Source organism: Symphalangus syndactylus, chromosome 19, assembly GCF_028878055.3.
Source record: "Symphalangus syndactylus isolate Jambi chromosome 19, NHGRI_mSymSyn1-v2.1_pri, whole genome shotgun sequence".
Classification (NCBI taxonomy): domain Eukaryota; kingdom Metazoa; phylum Chordata; class Mammalia; order Primates; family Hylobatidae; genus Symphalangus; species Symphalangus syndactylus.
Genome location: NC_072434.2, coordinates 41,307,637 through 41,329,634, shown reverse-complemented (window position 1 = coordinate 41,329,634; position 21,998 = coordinate 41,307,637). Strand labels below are relative to the sequence as shown.

Here is a 21,998-nt window from a genome sequence, read left to right as displayed (position 1 = left end):
AAATGTGTAGCAAGAGATTTTCTTATTCTGCCATCTTTCTAGTACTGAATCCTTGAATGACTTTTACAAAGAGAATAAAATAGGAAAGCATAAAATAGTCCCTGGGAAATACACACAGTCTTCTAAGACTTGAAACTAGATGTTCCTAATGGAGAGGTTAGTAAGAGTGCCGGACACAGCATAGGGGAAGATTTGAGGAAGGAAGTGGGTGAGAAACAGCAGTGCATTAATGGGCAATTACTTACTGCCCCCTCAGATGGTATGTGAGTGCTTAGCTAATGGCAGTTCACTTAGAAAAGTGATCATTGGTAAGTCCTTACCAGCAGCTCCCAAAAATATCTTGCCTGAAGTGATCGAGCCTTTTTAGGAAACGAAAGATCAGATTCAGAAAGCAAGGAGATGGTTCTCAAATTCTAGTGAAGACAAATTCTAGAAGAAAAGCTTTCAAAGGGTGTTGTTGACCAGAGAAGCTGAAGGATTCAAGCTTTCCTGTAGCTTTAAAAATAAGAAGGGAAAGAAAACAGAAGGAAAAGCAGGGGATGAGGGTATACAGGGTTGAGTTGAAAGCATGAGTGTAGGAGTTTTCACTGCAGACATAGCTGATTTGAGGGGGAAACATTGTTTAGGGGGGCTTGTGATCACATTACTTAGTATCCAAAGTGTCAGGAGAAATCCTATTTATTTGAAATCTAGTTGATAAGCCTTAAGCTGATTATGTCGGGTTGAGGTCACTTTTTCTTTTCAGCTTGGGTTGTCCCTTCAGACTCTGCCGTCTCTTCAGTTTCATCTTAAGGCATGGAGCCCTGTGTAGGCCTGTGAGATCATCAGAAAACCAGAGGTGCGGCTCTGAGTTCACTCCAACTCTCAAAGGCTGTGAGTTACTAGATATGAGGGAGAAAATGAAAGTGCACATAGTGAGGCAAATGCATTCCACTGGGGTTCCTGCATTCCTGGTCATGGTGTTGATGAATCCTATGAGCTAGAGCAATCTATTTAATTATTTTACACCAGGAATCTCAACTGGGAGGTGATTTGGGCCCCAAAGGTCATTTAGCAATGTTTGGAAACATTTTTGATTGTCACACTGAGTGGGGGAAGTATATCTGGTGTCTAGTGGCTACAGGCCAGGGATGCTGCTGAATATCCTACAGTGCAAGGGCATCCTCTATAACAAAGAATTATCTGACTCAGAAATGCCAATAATGCTGAGCTTAAGACACCCTTCTCTACATGTCTTTTCTTATCTGTAACATGGAGGGGTTAGAAGAAGAGGTTGATGTGTGTGGCTAGATTAGGTTATTACCCATCTGTCTAACAGAGAGCACTTCAACCCACATCACATTTCTAGATACATGGAGGAAATGAAATTAGTTGAAAACGTTCCCCAATTTTCTACCAAAGAACAAAATATTGTACTCGAGATGTGAGCTTTGCAGGTTCACGGTGACCACTGTGTCTGCCTCCACGCACTGGGTCATTGGTCTTGTCATGTTAGGTTTTCGAGTTGCACTTGCACCTGTGAGGGGAGGGTTGAGGACGGGCTTCCTTGAGCTGAACTGATTGTCTCCAGAACGGTTTTATCAGTTGTAACTTCTCTCACAGCACCTTCCCAACATGGTGCAGATCCTAAGGAGTCCATGTCCTGCTTGTGTCCATTTGGCTTTGTTTATAGTTTCCATTCATTTATTTATGCATTTATTCATTCATTTAATAAACATGTATTCAGAGTCCACTAGACATAAGGCAGTGCATTAGTTACTATGGAGAATGCAAAGATGAATGAGCCAAGCCCCTTGCAGTATAGTGGGGAGCCAAGATGTGTACACCACAGTATATGAGTCAGGGTGACATAAAGTGCCAGCAGTACTCAGAGGAGAGAGAAATCACTTTTGTCATATGACCACAAATTGCTTCATAAGGGAGGTAGCATATGGGCTGGGCTTTTAAGTCTAAATAATTTTTTGGCAGGTGGCTATGGAAGAATGGGTAAGGAAGGGAGAAAGAAAATGAGAAATTATATGGAGGAGGACAATTACAAGGTGTTCTCAGGGAAGGGTGAACAGTCCTGCTTCATTGGAGCAGTAGTAGGAGATATTGCTAGGAGCATAATGGCAGGTAATAAGGACTTAGACTGGATGACATTTAAGTTTTCTTTCAACCCTAAGATAATAAGATCTTATGATTGGATAGTTATATTTGATAAGCACTAGAAAACTCATTCATTCATTCAACAACAAAAAATTTATTATTTTTTTGGACCAGATACTGTTATAGGCATTGGGGATACAACATTGTACAAGCGCTTCAATTTTATTGCACTGAAAGGTGAGATAGGGTCAGAGTTGAGCTGCGCAATGAATTTTTGTGGTAGAACCTGGAAGAGGAAGATGGATGAGGAGACTCTGCCCATCTCCTGAATGGAAGGTAGTATTGACTTGAGGGGTGGTGGTGCAAATGGAAAGGACAGGAAGACTGTGACAGTGGCATAGAGAGAAAAATGACAGGGCTTGGGGAATGCTTGTTGTGGGAGTTGGAGTCAAGGATGCAGCCAAAGTTTTGTGCCTGAGTTAGGGGGAGACTGCAATGCTGCAAACAGCATTAGAGACCTAGGAGGGAGCTGGTTCATAGACAAAGAGGATGAGTTTGCTTTTAAACAAGCTGATTCATGGTGCTGTCAGGCCATCCAGGTGGAGGTGCCCATTTGAGCCATGGAGAATATAGTACCAGACAAAAACAAAAACAAAAACAAACAAAAAACAGAGCCAAAGATAAAGGTTTGGAAGTCTTCTGGATATTAGCTTTAGTCGAAGCCATCCATATGGATGAGATCACCGAGAGAGTGCATACATAGTGAAGAGGGCAGAAACCGGGATCTGAGGAATGTTCACATTTGGGAGGCAGGAGAAGGAAAGGTGAAGAAGATGAAGGGGCAGTTAGGGAGGTAGAAGGAGAAGTTTGGAAATGCTCCTGAGGGAGGCAGGAAGAGGAAAGCCAGTTCATGCTGAGTCCCAATATATAAGAATGTGTGCACACCCTAATAGCCTCCAGGGAAACCGACTCTGGGGTGCAAAAATTCCCTGGAACATATTTAGCTGTAAAAGTGTTGAGCCACCTTATCATGTTATCACTTTTTAGTGCTTCAGCCAGAGGGTGAGGAGGGAGGGGGAGTGGAGGAGGCTTTCCAGTGAGTCATCCCTCCTGCATGTTAGGAGTTTTGGTTAAAAGATTTACAGAGAGAGAGAGTGAGTGAGAGAGAGAGAGAGAGAGAGAGAGCGTGAGAGAGAGAAAGAGAGCAAGAGAGAGAGAGAGAGAGAGCACGAGAGCGCACAAGTGAGCGTGAGCGAGCTGCTCGATTTATTTTAATTTTTTTTAGAGATGGAGTCTGTAATTTTTTTTTTTTTTTAGATGGGATCTCTGTCACCCAGGTTGGAGTGTAGTGCTGTGATCACAGCTCACTGCAGCCTTGAACTCCTGGGTTCAAGCATTCCTCCCATCTCAGCCTCCTGAGTAGCTGGGATTATAGGCATGTGCCAAAACACTCGGCTAATTTATTTTTATTTTTATTTTTTGTAGAGGCAGATTCTCTATGTTCTCTATTCTCTCCATGTTACCCAGGCTGATCTCAAACTCCTGGCTTTGAGTGATCCTCCCATCTCAGCTTCCCAAAGTGCTGGGATTACAGGCGTGAGCTGCCACATCTGGCCTTGATTTATTTTCTAATAGGTTCCTAGGGCACTGTGGCAACAATGCCTTTTCCCCTGAGAGGTATACAACCAAGGAGAGGACATTTGGGGACCTTCTATGATTGATTTTTGTCTGTGCCATCCTGTTCCCCATAGCCTTGATGGCCAAGTGGCTATGTGGGGATCTGTAGTTCACACAAAGCCTACAGTTCCCAGGTAAAGGGACTTTTTATCTCTTCACCTTTGGCCATGGCTTGGAGGAGGCTTTGTGCCTACTGCTTGGCTCTTATCAAGTCCTGAGTGACCCCCTGCTCTTCTACGTTAGGCCCTTGAAACTCTCTTCATCTAGTCTGAAGTTCCAGGCTACAGTTTCTCCTTCAGCTTGTCTCTTGCAATAAGGTTGTCTTGGTCTGTTTTTGCTCCTATAACAAAATACTCTCGAACGGGTAATTTATAAACAGCATAAACTTATTTCTCACAGTTACGGAGGCTGGGAAGTCAAAGATCAAAGTGCTGGCAGGTTAAATGTCTGTCGAGGACATGGTCCCTGCTTCCTTGAATGCTGCTTCCTCCAGAGTAAGCTGATGGCAGTATCCTCACATGGCAGACAGCTGACGGACAAAAAGGGCCTAGCTACTTCTCTCCAGCCCTTTTATAAAACACTAATCCCATCCATAAGATTAGCCCTGATGGCTTAATCATGTCCTAAAGACCTTACCTCTTAATACTTCTGCATTGAGGATTAAGTTTTAACATGAAATTTGAAGGTGATGCAAACATTCAAACCATAGCAAAGGGCAGTAGTAAGATGTAGTCTCTGGCATTTGGCAGGCCCAGGCTCCAAGTGTAGTTCTGTGTGATCTTAGTATAGGAACTTAGTTTCTCTGACCTTTAGTCGCCTTATCTGAGAAACGGTTGAAGCTAACCATACCTACATTGTAGGATTCTTGTGCAGATCAACGAGGCAACACATATATAGTGCTTCAGCCTTCCACAGATGTTGGTTACTGTTGCTGCTTTGAAGAGTTTCTTTGATTTTTTTAACTTAATACTCTTTTTTTTTTTTTTTTTTTTTTTTTTTGAGACGGAGTCTTTCTCTGTCCCCCAGGCTGGAGTGCAGTGGCGCGATCTCGGCTCACTGCAAGCTCCGCCTCCCGGGTTCATGCCATTCTCCTGCCTCAGCCTCTCCGAGTAGCTGGGACTACAGGCGCCCGCCACCACGCCCGGCTAATTTTTTGTATTTTTAGTAGAGACGGGGTTTCACCATGGTCTCGATCTCCTGACCTCGTGATCCGCCCGCCTCGGCCTCCCAAAGTGCTGGGATTACAGGCTTGAGCCACCGTGCCCGGCCAACTTAATACTCTTTCGGTTGAGTTGCTTTCAGAAATTCTTTCCCTTTTCTCCCAATGTTTTTCAATTAAGAAAAAAATGTAATTAATTTGAAGAAAATTATAACCTAACACCTCTTAGCCAACTTTTGTGCGGCTCTTTGGGCAAATAAAGGGCCTTGAATGCTTTGATTGTAGTGATATAATTCCCTTTTGGAAATAAGTTTTTTTTTACATCATCTATAATGCCTGGTGTCTGTCCCTGCAAATATAACAATAATACCACCCACAGTGGTGTGACACTCTGTGTTTACAAAGCATTTTCATACATATCATCTCAACAATCTCAGTATCATTCTGTAAACTGGGTCTGTCACCCTCAGTGAAAGTAATCCCTTTTCTGATATCATCACCTCGTAAAGGTGTCTGCACCCTCATGTTCATTGCAGCATTATTTACAATAACTAGGATAAGGAAAAAACGAAATGTTCATCGATGGATGGATAAAGAAAATGTGGCGTATGTAGACACACACACACAATGGATTGTTATTCTGCTGTAAAAAAGAAGTAGATCCTGCCATTTGCCCCAACATGGATAGACCTGGAGGACATTATGCTAAGTGAAATAGACACAGCATGATCTCACATATGTAGAATGAAAAAGGGAATGAAACAGTGGTTAGCACCAGTGGGTGGGGGGTGGGGACTGGAGGGTGAAGTAGGGAGATGTAGGTCAAAGTATACAAAGTAGGTATGTGGGATGAATGAGTCTAGAGATCTAATGTGGGGCATGTGGAATAAAATTAATAAAATTGTATTGTATTAGAGACTTGTGTTAAATAAGTAGATATCAGCTGCTCTTGTTACAAAAAAAGTAACTGTGAGATAATGGATGTTAATCTTCTTCACTGTAGTAACCATTTCACTAAAACTATGTGAGATAATGGATGTTAATCTTCTTCACTGTAGTAACCATTTCACTATCTATATGTATCCTATAACATCCTGTTGTAAATCTCAAATGTACACAATAAAATTTATTTTTTAAAAAAGGAAGTTGTCTTTTGACATCACCTATAATGCCTGGTATCTGTACCTGTAAATATAATAGTAATACCACCTACAGTGGCATGACACTGAGTTTACAAAGCATTTTAATACACATCATCTCTACAATCTCAACATCATTCTGTGAGCTGGGTCTTTCAGCCCCAGTGAGCTGGTGACTGTCTTCAGGTTTTAGATGCACACACGCGTGTGTGCGCACGCACTTGAGGTATTGCTTCTTTTAACACAAAAAGCTGAAGCTTCAAAGCAGGTGGGGTGTGGGTTAAACACCGTTCTAAATGGCAGGCCTGCTGTTCATGGGGAGGGAGAGTGGCCTGAAAGTTTAAAAATAACCTGAACATTATAGACTCCTGTGAATTCTACAGCCCAGAGCACTGTGAGTCTGTGGGTGTTTTACCTGCTGGAGTGCAGGCAGGAAAACACGTTGAGATGCAGGAGGATTTAAATTTGCTGAGTCCTTTAGTGGCATGGGCTGGCAGCAGAAGTATTTGTGAAAAAAAATTAAAGCCAGAACTAATGATTAGGATCAATGTTCCTGAATGGTAGGAACAGTGCTACCCTTCGATTTGCTGAACACAGCACTGTGTAATATTTGTATCCACGGTGCAGCAGACCCTTATTTTCTATGACTGAACAACTGTCCTTTCCCCCTTGCTCCCTTACCTCCCTTACTGACCTCTCCAGAGTTTGGCTGATAGCTTTTGCAGATAGCTACCTGAGGCTGACCTATCAGGGAGCTCAGGGTTGGGACATTTTGGATAGACTTAGCCATTCATTGCAAAACAAGTAAATGGTGTAAAACCATGCTCGTCATGCGTAAATTATGGCAATAGCATACCCTTTGAATTTTGAGAAGTTTTGAAGGGTTGAAATAATTTTTGAATTAGCACTCAGTTCTTGGTCTGACTCCTGTTGCTCTAGGATATTGCAGTGCCAAATGACAGCTGCAGTAGGAGCAGCGGGTTGGGCTACAAATATATCATCACATTTGGTTTATCAGTAGCTGCATGCGATTCAGAGAGCAGGTACTACTTTTGCCATTTTTGCATGTAAGGATGTAAACCCAACCAGGACTGAGGTGCAAGCTTCCTGGTGTTGTTTCCACCCTGATAGCTCATTTATTCTGAGGCCCTTCAGCACCATCTGTAGAGTCTGGATATATTCTTGCCTCTTGGAACTGTAGAATCATCATGAAATCTCTATTCTCTAGCTCAAATTTCTATTAATGATATCAGCGAGATGAATTAAAGTGGCTAAGATAATGGGTTTTGAAGTCAGGGTGACCTAGGATTGATCTTTTGCTATGTCACCCACCACCTATGTGACCATCAGGGAAGTTATTTAGTCCCTTTCAGTCTTGCTTCTCTTCCTGTAAAATGGGGTTTATAATAGCACTTACCACATGGGCTTATTCTGAGAAATAAGGAAAGTGAATCTAGTTAGCATGGAGCCTTGCACATAGTAAGTATTTAATACCTAGGACAAATCATATAAACAGCATCACCTATACTTTTCTTTGTAATTATTCTTTATTTGTTTGATCCATGTCCATTTTTCTTTTTTTTATAGCTCCAGAATTTGCAATATGAAAATAGAGATTATTTAAACAAAAGGAAAGTAGCATAACTGGAAACTTTGAATTATTCTATTAATACTTGACTACATATGGAAGAATATTATTGAAAAATATGATCCAGTGATGGGGTGGTTTTGTGAAAAAAATACAAGTCTTTAAAGGAAAAAGCTAAATCGTGAGTGCATGTATATGTGTGTATCCAAGGAGTTGGCTTGTCAGTGGTGTTAGGAGTATTTCAGAAATTCTCTCTTGATTGAGAATTACATTTCCACCTTTCCAATTTGTAAACGGCACATTAGGAATATTCAGAAACCTGCAAAAGCCTGTAATTCTTCACATTTGAATGTACTGTATTAAGCCTGTCTGAAAGCTTCCTGTAGCATGGGAAGATAACCTGCATGTTTGTACACTTGGCTGACAGAACTTAAGATCACATCAGAATTTTGTGCATGTCTTTGCAAACATTATGTGTCATTTTCATATGTAATTCTTCCTAAGGGAAATAGGCATGATGACATTTGCCTTTTTGTAAAGAAGAGATAGAACCAATTAATACGGTAGTTGATATGGGTTTTTTTGAAGCAGGACTTTATTATCTTATGTTTAATTTTCTATGGAAAGGGATCTGAAAATATTCTTTAGGTGGGGAGCTGTTTCCTTTTAATAACTGATTCCCCAGATCTTATTTCAACTCCATTTCGAAGAGCAAGAGATATTCCTCATAAGACAATGAACCCTATTGTTTAATGATTGATAAGATGGGGCTTGGGCAGTTAGTGTGCTGGGGAAGTTACCCCTGACTTAGAGGCACTTAATTTCCTATAAGAGAAGTAAGTACCCCTTTTTGATATATATTTATTCCTGTTTATATCATCTGGGTTGATGGCCACTCAACTCACAAGAAACAGCTGGGAACACCTGGCAGCAGAGAGAGGCTTCTAGTCAGAGCTAGAATGTGTTAGGGGAAGGGTAGCTCCTCAGACAGGGCCCAGATACCTGATTGATGCCCAAGCTCTTTTTCACCAATACCAGTTGCAGGAGATCCATGCATTCATTGACAATTTATTTTGCAAAGGCTTGCTATGAGGATAACATAATGCAGGCACTCTAGGTAATAAAACAAAGAGAAAGATATGTCCTCTACTCTTGAGAAGATTACACCATAGTTGAGGAGACAAGGCATACATAATTGAAAAACTGAATATGAATATAATGGCAAAGTTACAGTTATGACGATATCAGTGAGAAAACATAGTACTATGAAAGATACAGAAATTCTGTGAGTTTATAGGAGGTACAGGTCAGTGTTGGAGCAATTATGAAAGGCTTTGTGGGAGAGCAGAGTTGAACTGAACCATGCATAGAAGGATGCCTAGGAGTGGGAGAAGCAGAAAAGAGGAAGAGTGTTTTTGGGGCAGTGTGAAGCAGGTGCTGTGAGCAGGGCTTTGAGGCAGGAATGGGCATGACACGTTTATTTATGTACCTCATACTATGGTACGTGAGGAGATAGTGCTGGAAAGATAGGTTGAATTCTGATTGCCTTGAATTGTCAGGCTAAGGTGTTTGGCCATTTTATAGGCAGTGGGGAGCCACTGAAGTGATGACAATGTAACATGCATAGCAACTGGCATTTTGGGAGGGGGAGCTTGTTTTGAAGGATTTACAATAATGTCACTTTTACACATACTGAGTCTGGGGATGAGGGACAATCCACATGCAGCTACCCCTAACTTCACTGGACACCTGGGTCTGGAAATGAGGCGAAAGGTGAGGTCTAGGAGCTAGATGTGGTGTGGAGGGGGTAGTTGAAATGGCAGGTAAGGATATAATCTTGAAGGGAGAGAAGTCAGACAGAGGAGAGAAAGGGATTGGGGACAGACCCATGGGTGCTCCACAAGCGAGAGCAGTAAGAGGAGGAGAAGGAAACGGTGAGAAACTGGGAGATGTGGTGGCTGGGATGCCAAGAAGGATGACCTCTGAGGAGACGGGGAGGTCAGTGGTGTCAAATGCTGCAGAGTGGTCAAGTAGGAGGGTAAAAAAAGGACCATCAGGGGTTCAGTGGGAGTCTTAGAGCAATTTCTGTGGAGTGTAAGGGGCAGAGCTAGTAAATGGCCTGCCCAGGTGTATATTTCAAAACTGGCCTTAAGTCCATATCATATGGGAATGCCTTCTTCACTTTGATTATTTTATACTAGGTGGGTGTAACCAGCTGCTCAGTGTAGGAGAGAGTGGGAGAGAGAGGGTGTGGTGATGGACAGGTGGTGGCTTAATCTGCTGATGATTCCAACACAAAGGGTTCTTGGAGAGGCAAGATTGGTGGGTGCAGTGGAATCTTATTCTCTTCTCTGGGCCTTCAGGGCCCCCTAGGCTTGACTGCAGCTGTGAGCTGCATTTTCTGTTACTGCGGCATTATCTTCAAGAGTGAAATGTAGGGAGTGGATCAAGACCAGGCAAGACACGAATCCAACCAGGGCACCTTCTCCTAGGCACTGCCTCCTTTGGGCTAGCCCCTGACATGATACCTGACACGTGGAAGGTGCTCATTGCATGTCTGCTAAATGAACGAATCGGCCTGAGCCCACCCGGGCTGAATGAGCTTTGCAAGGTGTGGGCTGTGTTGTGTTTTCTGAGTCAAGAGGCCGTGGGGGTGGATGGATGGATGTGCTCCTGCCAGTTGTTCTCACCTTCTGCTCACCCCCATCAGTGGGAGCTGGGGTGCTGCTGAGTCCTCCTGCTGCACTTTGCCTTGGCTGAGTAGCAAGGTTGGGCCCTGAGGGTGGGAAGGGAGGTAGACAGTGATGGGCATGGGATCCTTTTCTGTCTGGGGCTAAACTCCGAATCTCCAAATCAACTTTCCCAATAAAGCTTAATATCTATTAGGGTAAGCATATTTTTGGCTTTTCTCTGGGCTGAAAAGTGACCTCATCTTATGGAAAAGAAAGGCTTAAAGTGGTAATGCTAATCTTCGTGATCTTAGATACACTGAAAGAAAATAAAAACGCTGATTGACTAATCAACCCCATGCATCTTGTGTACTACCCCCCTCCCCACCCCCCAAAACATCCTAAACACTCATGCTCCAGGCTGCTGCTCCATGCCTCCAATACACTAGCTCTTCAAAGAGATCTCTTTTGTATTCTTCCCTTTTCCGGATGCCTGCAATGGGAGGGGATGGCTCCCTGCTCTGTTCTCTCCCAGTACTCTCCTGTGGTGCACTCCACATCCTGCCTTGTATTCGAGCCCTTTGTGGGTATGTTTTCCCTTCTCCTCTTTTGAACTGTAAGTTTTTAGAGGCTATGACTGTGTCTAATTTATCTCTGAGCCCCAGAATCCCTGAGAACAATGTGTGGCACATCAAAGGGGATTAATGAGTATTTGTTAAATGGGTTTATGAATTCATGAATAAGTAAACAAACACACAGCTCTCTCAGGTATCATGGCCTTTGGGTATCCAGACACTGGTCTCTACTATTTTTTTTTTCCTTTTTTCCTCCATTCCTCTTTCTGACCTGATCTCAGGCACTTACATGTCTCTGCTCTTCTGTCCATCCCCCGCACAGCAGAGTGTGTTCATCCCTGGCTGCACTTCTGAAGTTGGCTTTCAGAAACAGAGTCTATAGACATGCAGTGTTTCCAGTGTGTTACTGTGGTCACAGCTACTGCAGGTGAAATGTACATAACAAGTACTTATGTAGCACTTACTTATTGTGTGCAAGGTACTGATCTAAGAGCTTTATGCATATAAACTAACTTAATTTTCACAACAGCCCAGTGGAGCAGAATGGTATGTATTCTTAGCAATTAAACCCTCTGGGAGACTCTGGTTCAAGATCATGCCTTACCTCTCTAAAGCTCAAGATCCTGCCTATAACTTGACTCTTAAGCAAGGAAAATATTATTTTGACATGCAGTATGTTAATAATGGTCACATATTGTGAAGAATCCTGTCCTTATTATTAGGAGATCCAGCTCTGCTATTTCCTAGCTCTGTGCACTTGGACAAGTCCCTGACCCTCTGGGTGTCAGATAACAGGATGTGCCTCACAGTCCTTCTGCAAAGGTGCAATGAGAAAACATTACGGTTGGCACCCAGGAAGTGAAGGATTGTCATAAATGAATGGTTTTAAAAACATTTTAAAGCCAACTTTGCTGACCTGTGGTTAGCTGATAGCATGTTGGAGTGTGGGGCTTCTCAGGCTTAGGTTTGAGAGATGCTGATTCTAGGGACGGACATTACATAAGGATGTGAAGTTATGTTTTCACCCAAGTAAGGGCTGTGAGGTATTGTGAAAGCCACCAGACTCCCAAGATGTCTGCATTGCCATAATGCTCCTCTGCTCCACTATGCATTTGCACATGGTCTCCTGCCAACTTTTTTCTTAAGAACCCACTCCCAAATCCTCTCTGCATTATGTTCCTTAGAGCACTGCTTTGCATAAGAGTCTATTTCTTGGAAAAGCTCAACGGAGGAAAAATAGAACAAAAGGGGTTCTGATAACTTAAGCATAAGCTATCTGAGTGTAACTGGCAGGGTGGGGGAAGATGAAGGAGCAGGCCTGGTGGGAGGGGCACAGGCCATTTAGATGAAGCCCATATTCACAGACTTCTCAGTGATGGGTGAAAAATCTCTTAATGAAGATGGCCCAAGGCCTGACAGATCTGGGAAGAGCTTAAGAATGAGGGTAATAGGCCAGCTGCTTCTCCAACGTTGCCACTCATGTGCATCTGTCTTAGTACACACTCCCACAGGCTGCCTGATCTGGGGCAGTGTGGACACCTTGTTTTCTGCCTTTTCCAGAAGAAGCTGGAGGGACTACCTACCAGTCCCCTTCACACCTGATTGCAGCTCGATGATACACTGCAGTAGAGGGGCTGCAGGATAAATGCTTTGAAATGTAATAGTCTTCATGGGCTTTATAAAGTAGGAAAGTTTTCCACTTGCTTCCTTAGCTTCTGTCGGGTTTCCACTTTGCAGGTCATTGCTTTCAGAAAAACATGTGGAGCATTTGGTAACACCATCTTAACTTGGGAGGGTGTTTGTGGGGCTGCACTTTCCAAGTACTGTGAGATGGGCTGGCTGCATTGTGGTGAAATTTAGGACCTCAACAAAGCCTCATAGGGGAGTAGAGGGCTTTTGACAAGAGGTCAGAGCCTAGGAATGTCTAAGCAGTGAGGCATGGTGCATGGGGTGCTGGGCTGCCAAGCACTCGTGCTCAGTGACCAGTAGATGGTGCCCTGACAACAGGAAAATACAGTTACTGTCCCTCTGAGACTGCAAAGGGATTTTCAGATGGTCTTCAAACTGGTTTCCAATCAGAGTTATGACTAACTGCTGATTTTCCACATTTCCATTTGTGGATCCTTAATATGACAGTGGAACTTGGGGCACTGGAAGGAGAATGCCCACCGAATTCCCATATGAAGAGCATGACTACAATATTCTGGTCATGAACTTTTTCTGAGGATCCTCCTGGATCTTGAGGGCATGGTGCCAGGAACACTTGGCCTCTGATCAAATTCAATTTGAGGATGGTAAGCATAGCATTTCCATAGGCTTAGTGTCATTGTATAGTTTCTTCTCTTGATGAACAATTTAGAATTACCCTATTGCTGTCCTGAAGGGCAGCATGGGTTTTAGAAAGAGCCGCAGATTGGAAGTCAGATGTGTTAGAAGTCCACACTCTGCCGCTTGTCAGATGGGGGCAAACGGCTTAATGTTGCTGAAACTCTGCTGCTTTGTCTGTCAAGGGTCGTGATAACATGTGTTACCAGGCTCACCTCAGAAGTTTGGAGTAAGGGTCAGCTGTGGGGCTTATGTAAACTGAAAACTATTAAACACATATATTATTCAACCATTAAAATTGTAGCCACTGGCGGGCCGCGATGGCTCATGCTAGCACTTTGGGAAGCTGAGACAGGTGGATTGCTTGAGCCTAGGAGTTCCGTACCAGCTAGGACAACATAGTGAGACCGTCGTCTCTACAAAAAAATAAAAACAACAACTGTAGCTGCCTTGGGGGCTGGTAGAATGGGGATTAGAGAGTATGAAACCAGTATAGAAATTCATAGATCTCAAAGCTCTCAAGAGCTATGATAGCCAGGTGGGGGTGGAAGATGAGAGTCTGTCTTCCTGCTAGCACGGCTGCCCTTAGGCCAAGTCTCTTCACAAAGCCATTTATGCCATTATGTTTGCCCCTTTCCTTTTTGGCTGCACCCTCCAAGAATTATCCCTTTTAACTCACATAGGTGCTGAAACTCCCTAAGGTATTCTACATTAATTCCCAAACTATGCATTTAGGATTCCTGTCTCCTTGGAAGGCAAGAAGGCATGTATCAACTCCAGTGTGCCGTCGCATTTGCACATGTAATATCCCATCTTGAGTATTCTAGATCTCTAAAGATTACAACAGCCACAGAGAACACAGGACATGGAATACTGGATCTCTGCTGACATCTGATAACATTGAAGAGACAAGTCCGGGATCTCTGATGTTCCAAGAACTACGTCTGGGAAGTAAAAGGCTAGTGAGCCCTGCTTATTCTGGGCATTAAGAAGGTATGCCACCCGCCAGCCTGCTAAGGCAGAACCACAAAGGAAAGGGGTGAGGTGACAGCATGAGAGTGAAGTTCGTGAAGCTTTCTGGCCTGCGAGGTTATACAATCTAGTATAATCTAGTGTAAAAAGGTACATGATTTATGTCATCACCCATCTTGTTCATTATAGTATCCTCAGTGCCTAAAACAGTGCCTGGCACGTGGAAGGGACTCAAAAATACTTCTCTAATGATTTGAATGAATTTTGTGCTATGGATTATGGTACTGTCTGAAAGCAGCCACACACACTTAATAATTTCTGAAAGCCCTTTTTCTAACCCTATGTAGTTTACAGGGACACCGAGATAGCCACTTGGGACTAGTTCTAAGTGACTGGCTGATGGGACTTCATGGTTCACAGCACCACCCTCCCTCTGTTTCACGTCTGACTAGGTATTCAGACAGAAGAGGACCCTCTGATTAAAGCAGGAGGAAGGACAGAGTAAGGCAGTGATGTGAAATCAAAGTAACAATTACAGCTGACTCACCTTGAATAGTAATTTCACCTGAAATGGGCTCCCCTGAATCCAAAGGTCAAATGCCTTCCCCAAGGGCAGCAGGCTGGACACGTTGAGACCATTTCTTTGGATTTCCAGTAGAGAATTTTCCTACACACACACACACACACACACACACACACACACACTCTCACATACATTCTCACACAACAGACACATGTCAGTGCTCACATGGCCTTGCCCACACACAGACACATACCCGTAGAAACACACGTGCCACGCACTCAGACATCACCTCACTTCTCAACAGTTAATCTCACTTCATAGGTGTGAAGCCATACTCACCCATGGTTTCCAACCTCTGGGCAGCCATACTCACCCATGGTTTCCAACCTCTGGGCAGCCATACTCACCCATGGTTTCCAACCTCTGGGCTTTGGTCAGTGTCTGTTTCCTTCCTCAGCCCCTCCTTTCTTTCTTCCCTTCCATTGTTCTGGTTGGGAGGATTTGGAGAGGCCTATGTGTTGAGCTAAGGGAGGAAAACGCAGAGGACGGTGTGCCCCAGCTAGTGTGGACATGGGAGGGGACAGCTGGTCCCTGCCCTCAGTTCAAACCACCAGTCACCTGTGGGGAAGGGCTTGGCGGCTAAACACGAGCTCTTTCCCTGGGGTTTGGAGTCCACCTTTCCCACCTCTGCAGCTCAGATACCAATTCTATTTTTTTTTCTACATTAATGGGGTGGGTTTGAGAAAGTCCGTGGAGCTTATTTGGGAGTAAAGGATGGGGGGCTGGAGGATCCTTCTGATTGTTCGCATTTAGAGAAGGGTAGTTTTAGCCCATAACTCACCATGGAGGGCCCTTCCAGGAGAGGTGGGGCAGGGCTTTCCTACAGCGGAACCGGGAGCCCGCCCCGTGAGGGCAGAAGCTCCCGCCAGAAGCCAGCACCAGCAGCAGAGTGTGGAACCCCCAGAGGTCCTAGCCTCCTCCACGGGGCCTCCCAGGTGCTAAGTGGGGAGATGGGGAGACGGTTCTGCCCTCTCCTTGGAAATCCCTGGCAGTGTTCGTGGAGCCTGGGAGGTGCGGAGGAGCGGCGACGCGGCCATGGCGCTAGGCGCGCAAAGGCCCCGACTCCTTACTAGGCCGGCGGCGGGCCCGTGGCACCGCTCCCGCCACCGAACAGGGCACAGCACTGGGGACACCTCTCTGCAGGGACCCAAGACGCGCGTGCGTGTGCGCCCCACGCCAGGCCCTCGCTCTCTTGCGGAGACAACGCCGCATCGCTGGCTGCACCTGCCTCTCTCTTCTCAGCATTACTTGGGAGAAAGGGGACTCTTCACTGGACCTTTGCAGAGGTGGCTGCTACCCTTTGGCCACATAAATCAAGAAGGCAAGCCAGCCTCACCTCCCAGGAACCTCCAGCCTTCCGGCTGCGTCCCCGCCCCTCCCGCCTGGCCAGCTCCTCCCCCGCTTCTCCCAGCGCTCTTGCGCGCCTCGCTGCGCCTCTGCGCTCCGCTCACTGTCCCCTGCCTCGCCTCCCCCTTCTCCTTCCGCATCTTCTCCAGTGCTCCGCGGAGGGCGCTGCCTGGGTGGAAGAGGAAGACCCAGCCGTCAGTGAGGAAGTTCGGTCTGTGGACAAGTGTGGTGCCAGGCCGCCGCGAGGCTCGGCTGCAACCTGTTCCTCGTCCGCCGGTGTTCGCCGCCCGCCCGCTCGCGCTCCCGCCCTCTCGGCGGCGCAGCCGCGGATCGCTGTTGCATGCTGATCCGGGGAGGCGGCGGTGGCGAGCGCTCCGGGCGGATGCTGGCACTCAGGCTTCGCTGCTCTCTGGATGCTGCTCAACTTCTAGCCCAAGCGCAGGAGCTTTGAAGTCATTTGTCCGTTTTCGCTTGGATCGACTTCTTATTTTGAGATTTTGGGCATTGCGGTTTACGCAGGAACCTCAATATCGCTCTCCCCACCTCCTTCCCTCTCTCTCCAACCTTTGGATGCGTCTCTGCTGACAGATATAAAGACCCAAGTCTTCGCGGTGGAATTTCTTAGATGGACTTGCTGGGGCTGGCGTTATAAAGCATGTCATCGTAACCCCGTCCTCATCTTTGTTTATTTTTTTTAAAGTTCTTTTGTTTTCATTTTCCCCTCCTTCCCACCCCTTCCCCCAACCAATAAATCACCAAACTGTTACCTAGCGGGCCGGTGACTGCCTCTCTCCCTGAACTAGGTGGTGCGTCTGCCAGAAGAGGAGCTATGTTTGAAGAGCAGCCTACTCCACCCCTCTCCTCTCTGGTCCCTGAACACCACCACACACTGGCATTTTGAAAAAAATATTTTCCTCCAGAAACTGAGCTCCCCCAAGCCGTACCACCCGTTTTTTTTTCTTTTTTCTTTTTTCTTTTCTTTTCTTTTTTTTCCTTCTTGAGGAATGGAGCTTCGCAGAGGTTGCATTTAGATTCAACAGTTCACAGCGGCGGGCTGCTGCTGCTGCCTCTCCGAAGAGCTCGCGGAGCTCCCCAGAGGCGGTGGTCCCCGTGCTTGTCTGGATGCGGCTCTGAGTCTCCGTGTGTTTTTCTGCTTGTTGCTGTGTGCGGGTGTTCGGCCGCGATCACCTTTGTGTGTCTTCTGTCTGTTTAAACCTCAGGATGGCTCGCTTCGGGGAGGCGGTGGTCGCCAGGCCGGGGTCCGGCGATGGAGACTCGGACCAGAGCAGGAACCGGCAAGGAACCCCCGTGCTGGCCTCGGGGCAGGCGGCCGCCTACAAGCAGACGAAAGCGCAGAGGGCGCGGACTATGGCTTTGTACAACCCCATTCCCGTCCGGCAGAACTGTTTCACCGTCAACAGATCCCTGTTCATCTTCGGAGAAGATAACATTGTCAGGAAATATGCCAAGAAGCTCATCGATTGGCCATATCCTTTCTTGCCCACCATAACTCCCTCTCCCCCTTTGCATTTCTTGGGGTGAAGGGGGGTACCTAGCATGGAATGTATCCCTCACCCCTTCCTGGTGCCAATTTGTCCCTTTGCTGAAGCACACTCTTCGGTGCATCTAAGGGGCAAGCTTGGTGCCGTGGAGACCCGTTTGGGCACTAGTGTTTTTCAAGGTAAGACTTTTGGTTTTTTATTTTTCCTATGTGGAAATCTCTAGTGTCCCTGGGTGCGTCCCTTTCTGGGCTGGGCTTTGTCTGATTCCCAGCCACTTCCCCACCCCTACTCCCTTCACATGCCGCCCTCTACATAGATTGGGTTGCCCCAATGTTTCCTTTCATAATCAATTCTCATTTTTCTTTCTTTAAGCCAGCCACTCTGCCCGTATCCCCACCAGCCAGGAGACACTGCACTGTCTTCCTGTAGGGAAGTCAAGGCTCCATGAGGGGATTTATCAGTTCAGAAGTTCCCAGGGCCAAAACCCTGTGTACAGATAGACAAATGAATAAATAAAACAGGCTTTTGGCTGGGGACTCAGCTAACTCTAGGGACTTAAGTTTAAGTTCTACTGAAAGTGGCATGAATATCTGTCAGGGGAGGTGATCTCTGTTGCCACAGCCCAAACAGCTCAAACTTGGAGTTCTCCTCTCATCCAAGAAAGAGCAGCTCATCAGGCCCGTCCTTTCCTTGGTCCTTGGTTGGGTACTCTTGCTTCTTAGTGCTTGACCCAGCTGATTGCTCTCCCAGTATCCAGGATCCAGGTGGATCGGCTGGGCCTGAATTCATCCGCTGAGGCCAGAGGTGTGCATGCAGTCTCTCTCTCCCTAGCTCCAAAGGAACTGCTCTCCCCAAAGCACTGGTGGGGGCCATCTCTGATGGTGGTGGTGTCAGGGTGAACAGGCATGGAAGGAGCTTCTTTGCAGGTTTAATCAATTGCACCAAATGCAGGCTGCTGATTAGGCAGCTTACTGCCTTGTTCTTCACTAAGGATTGGACGCCTGGCAAGACCATTAGGAATTGGGGGTGGTGAGGCAGTGAAGGGGATTAGTAGGAGGCAAGCTAGTGGTCTGGCGTTAAATATGGGGATGGGGTTGGAGACATGGGACTTTGAGAGGGATGCACCTGCAAAGGAGGTCCCTTCTTTTCTCCCCTATTCTCCTCTTTCCCACCCCCACCGTCCAGGTGTGCAGCAGTGAGGCAGCTGGAGCTGCCTTGGGTCTCTAGTATTAGCCAGACACGCGGCTCATTTCCCCCAGGGCCTGGGCATCTCCCTACTCCCCCAACCCCAGTCTCTGGCCTTCCCCTTCTTCTTCTCTAGTTCCCTGCCTCAGCAGCTCGGTGATTGGCTGGCGCGTGGTGCTTCTAGGCAGCACCCCTCATTAGAAACGAAGGAGCATCTCTAAGCAGATATTCTTCCTGCTGCTGTTCGCATCCTCCCACAGCCACCCCGGCTGGGCTTCTGCCTCTCTCCTCCTCTCTGCATCCCGCTCCCCTGCTCCACTCCCACAGAGTGATCCCGGGCCATCCATTGCCTGAGTTGAACGTGTCTAGCTAGGGTGGAGGTTTCGGGCGGGGGAGGGGTCGGGTCCCTGCAGTCACGCCTGCCGGTGCGCTGCACAAAGCGGACAGATCTCATTGTGTTGTGTGCTGCGGCTGCAAATATTCCTCTAGGCGGTCTACAGATTTCCCAGCTGGGCCCTCCTTTCTCACTCGGCTTCTACAGTTCTCTAAATCTTCCTATCCACCAGGTGCTGCCTTGCTGTGCCCCTCTCTTAGGGGCGTGTTCATTCAGACAGGCGCTCTCCCGTTTCTTTGCGGTAGACAAAGCCACCCAACAGCCCCGCCGGTGGCAAAGTGTGCCAGCAGCCATCGTTGGCACCTCGGACAGCGCCGCTGAAACTCCCAGCGGCCCGGGGCTCCCCAGTTACCCGGGTTCAGCACCTCGGGTACTTCTGGCCGGGCCCAGGCTCAGGGCTGAGAAACCAGGCACGTTTCCTACACCATGCGGTCACCTTTTTTCACGTTTTCTCTTCCGCTGCAAAGACACCGCCTTTCCACCAGGCGTTGCGAGCGCGCAAGGTGCGGCTGTGAGTCTTACTCCTCCCTTTCTTGTCTTTGGCCAAAAATGTACCAAAGAGAGTCAAATGGGAGACTCTCGAGGGAGTTGATTTCAGCATGATGCTCAGTGCCTTGGCCCCGAGCCCTGTCCCAATGGTCTCTTCTGTCTGCATAGTTGGAAATTTCACAGTGATTCTACAGCATGTAGGCTGTGGTAACAGTGTTCAGGGAACATCTGCTAAGGTGTTTAGTGGAGCCCTGTTGGAAAATATAAAATACACCATGTACAATGTAATTGACTAATATATTCCCTCTGGTGGTGACCACGTGGAAATATTGGGCTTCCGTGGGAAAGGCACCTAAATTCCTAGTCTCACCTTCCTTTCCTTTCTAAACAAACAACTCCCCAAATATCTTGCTTTGTCTTACTGGGAGTCGGTCTGGATAGTGGTTGCCCATAAAGCTTTGGAGCTAGGCTGCCTGGGTTCAAATCCTAATTCCTCCACCAGCTTTGTGAGCTTGAAAACTTGCTTCATTACTCTGTGACTCAGTCTTCTTACCTGTTAAATGAGGATAATAATACTGGGAGAATTAAATGAGTTACTATATATCACGTGCCTAAAACATTATCTAATTACCCAGGAAACACTAGTTGTTACTATTAAAGGCGTCTTTCAGAAATTTCAGCATGCCTGAAGTGGGGAGGGGTCTTAGTTCAGGTGAAGTCTTCTAGATTCTTGCCTCTCAAAGACAGCAAGGAGCTGCATCCACATCACCTGGGAGCTTGCTAAAAATTCAGAATCCTGGGCCCCACTTCAATCCTGCTGAATCAGAATCTGCATTGTAATAAGATCCCTATGTGATTAATATGCTCATTAAAGTTTAGGAAGTAGTTCTTTGCTCTTTGTAAGTGCCAGATTTTTTTTTTTTTTTTTTTAAGAAAGGCAGGTTGTTCAGTTGTTCAGAAAACATGTGAAGACCTGCTTTCATATTGACATATGCACATTTAGCATGCTTGAGGATTTTGTTTGTGTTACAACACGTTTTGAGACTTACACTTTCATTGGCTGCAGAAAGTCACTGTAGGATGAGGAGGATAATGCACATTTCTATGTGCCGCATTAGTGGTCTCATCATGCTGCGCATTACTGGTCTTTAATCATGTTTGTCTGAAAAGATTGGTTAAGTAAAAGGAATGGTTTAATTTATGCTTCTAGGATCACCCTGACTTGGAGGGGGAGGGTAATTTTATCCAGTTATTAATAGGGGAGGTCTAGTTCTTATGGGAAGAAATGCTCCAGATAACCCAGATTTGGCATGAAAGATGGTGGCAAGTCAACAGCCTACTCTGAATGTGTTTCATTTTTCTTGGAAGCTACATCTGCATAGGGAGATAATTTTATTTTCTTATGGCACTTTCCTCTGCAGTGGATACCATACTCTTTTTAAAAATGCTAATGTGATTTAAAATGTGATGTTACATTCTATATGATTCCTCGTTTTCTTTTTTGCTCATCTAATAGATCTTCTCTGGCAGTTGGCTGTTCTGAGTGCCCTCCCATGTTTACTGTGCCTCACGCTTACCAGCTCTCACTGTTTCATGCCCAGGGCCAGTTACCCTGTGGGCATACAGCTTCTCTCACGTGGTTTGCAGGATGCCCCACACTTGTTTGAACTTTTCCAGGTCACGGGTGTGAAGGGAAGAAGTAGTGTGTCTGGCTTGGAGACTCTACGCCAGAGTTGGGCAATAGGATATTCCCTCCACACCTCCATTGCCTTGGTTGTCTCAGCAGAGGAGCACATGTTTCGTGTGGAAATGAATATGGCTTACAGTAGGAAGGTCAAATATGTTTACAGCCCTGAGATAATGAAACTCATCACAATGAACCTGTGGACATTAATCCATGATTTCTTATTGTAGAGAATTTCATTGTATCCCCAAAGCACTCTGGCTATGGATCAGAGGTTGCATGCTTTATTATTGTGAATCTCCCATTGTAAAATGTCCATTTATTTTGGAGGATTTTGGTGAGGATTACCAAAAGTTTTAGTTCTTAAATCTCCCATTTTGGTATCTTCTTTTCTTCTGCTTTTGTTGCCTATAAATGTATAGCACATTGCAGGATAGTAGACTGAGGTCCTGGTAAGAATTTCAGGTTTGATGTAACTCTAGTGAATCATGAGTCAACATGCCTTGATTAGGGAAGATGATGGCAGCTAACAAGGATGAAGTCTGTAATTATATCCTATGATCAGATAATGCAGAAAGGCTTCATATCTTCTGTGTACCTGTGCATGGATGCAGATGGTGAA

General features: G+C 46.0%; 1 protein-coding gene across 1 annotated transcript in view; it reads left to right on the top strand.

The window, feature by feature from the left end:
* The window catches only part of CACNA1E (calcium voltage-gated channel subunit alpha1 E), a 503,244-nt gene that overhangs the window by 153,858 nt on the left and 327,388 nt on the right, over positions 1 to 21,998 (top strand). The window contains exon 4 of the mRNA XM_055233511.2: positions 17,343 to 17,609. Within this exon, the coding sequence (XP_055089486.1) occupies positions 17,343 to 17,609 (267 nt within the window). The remainder of the gene's footprint in view (positions 1 to 17,342; positions 17,610 to 21,998) is intronic.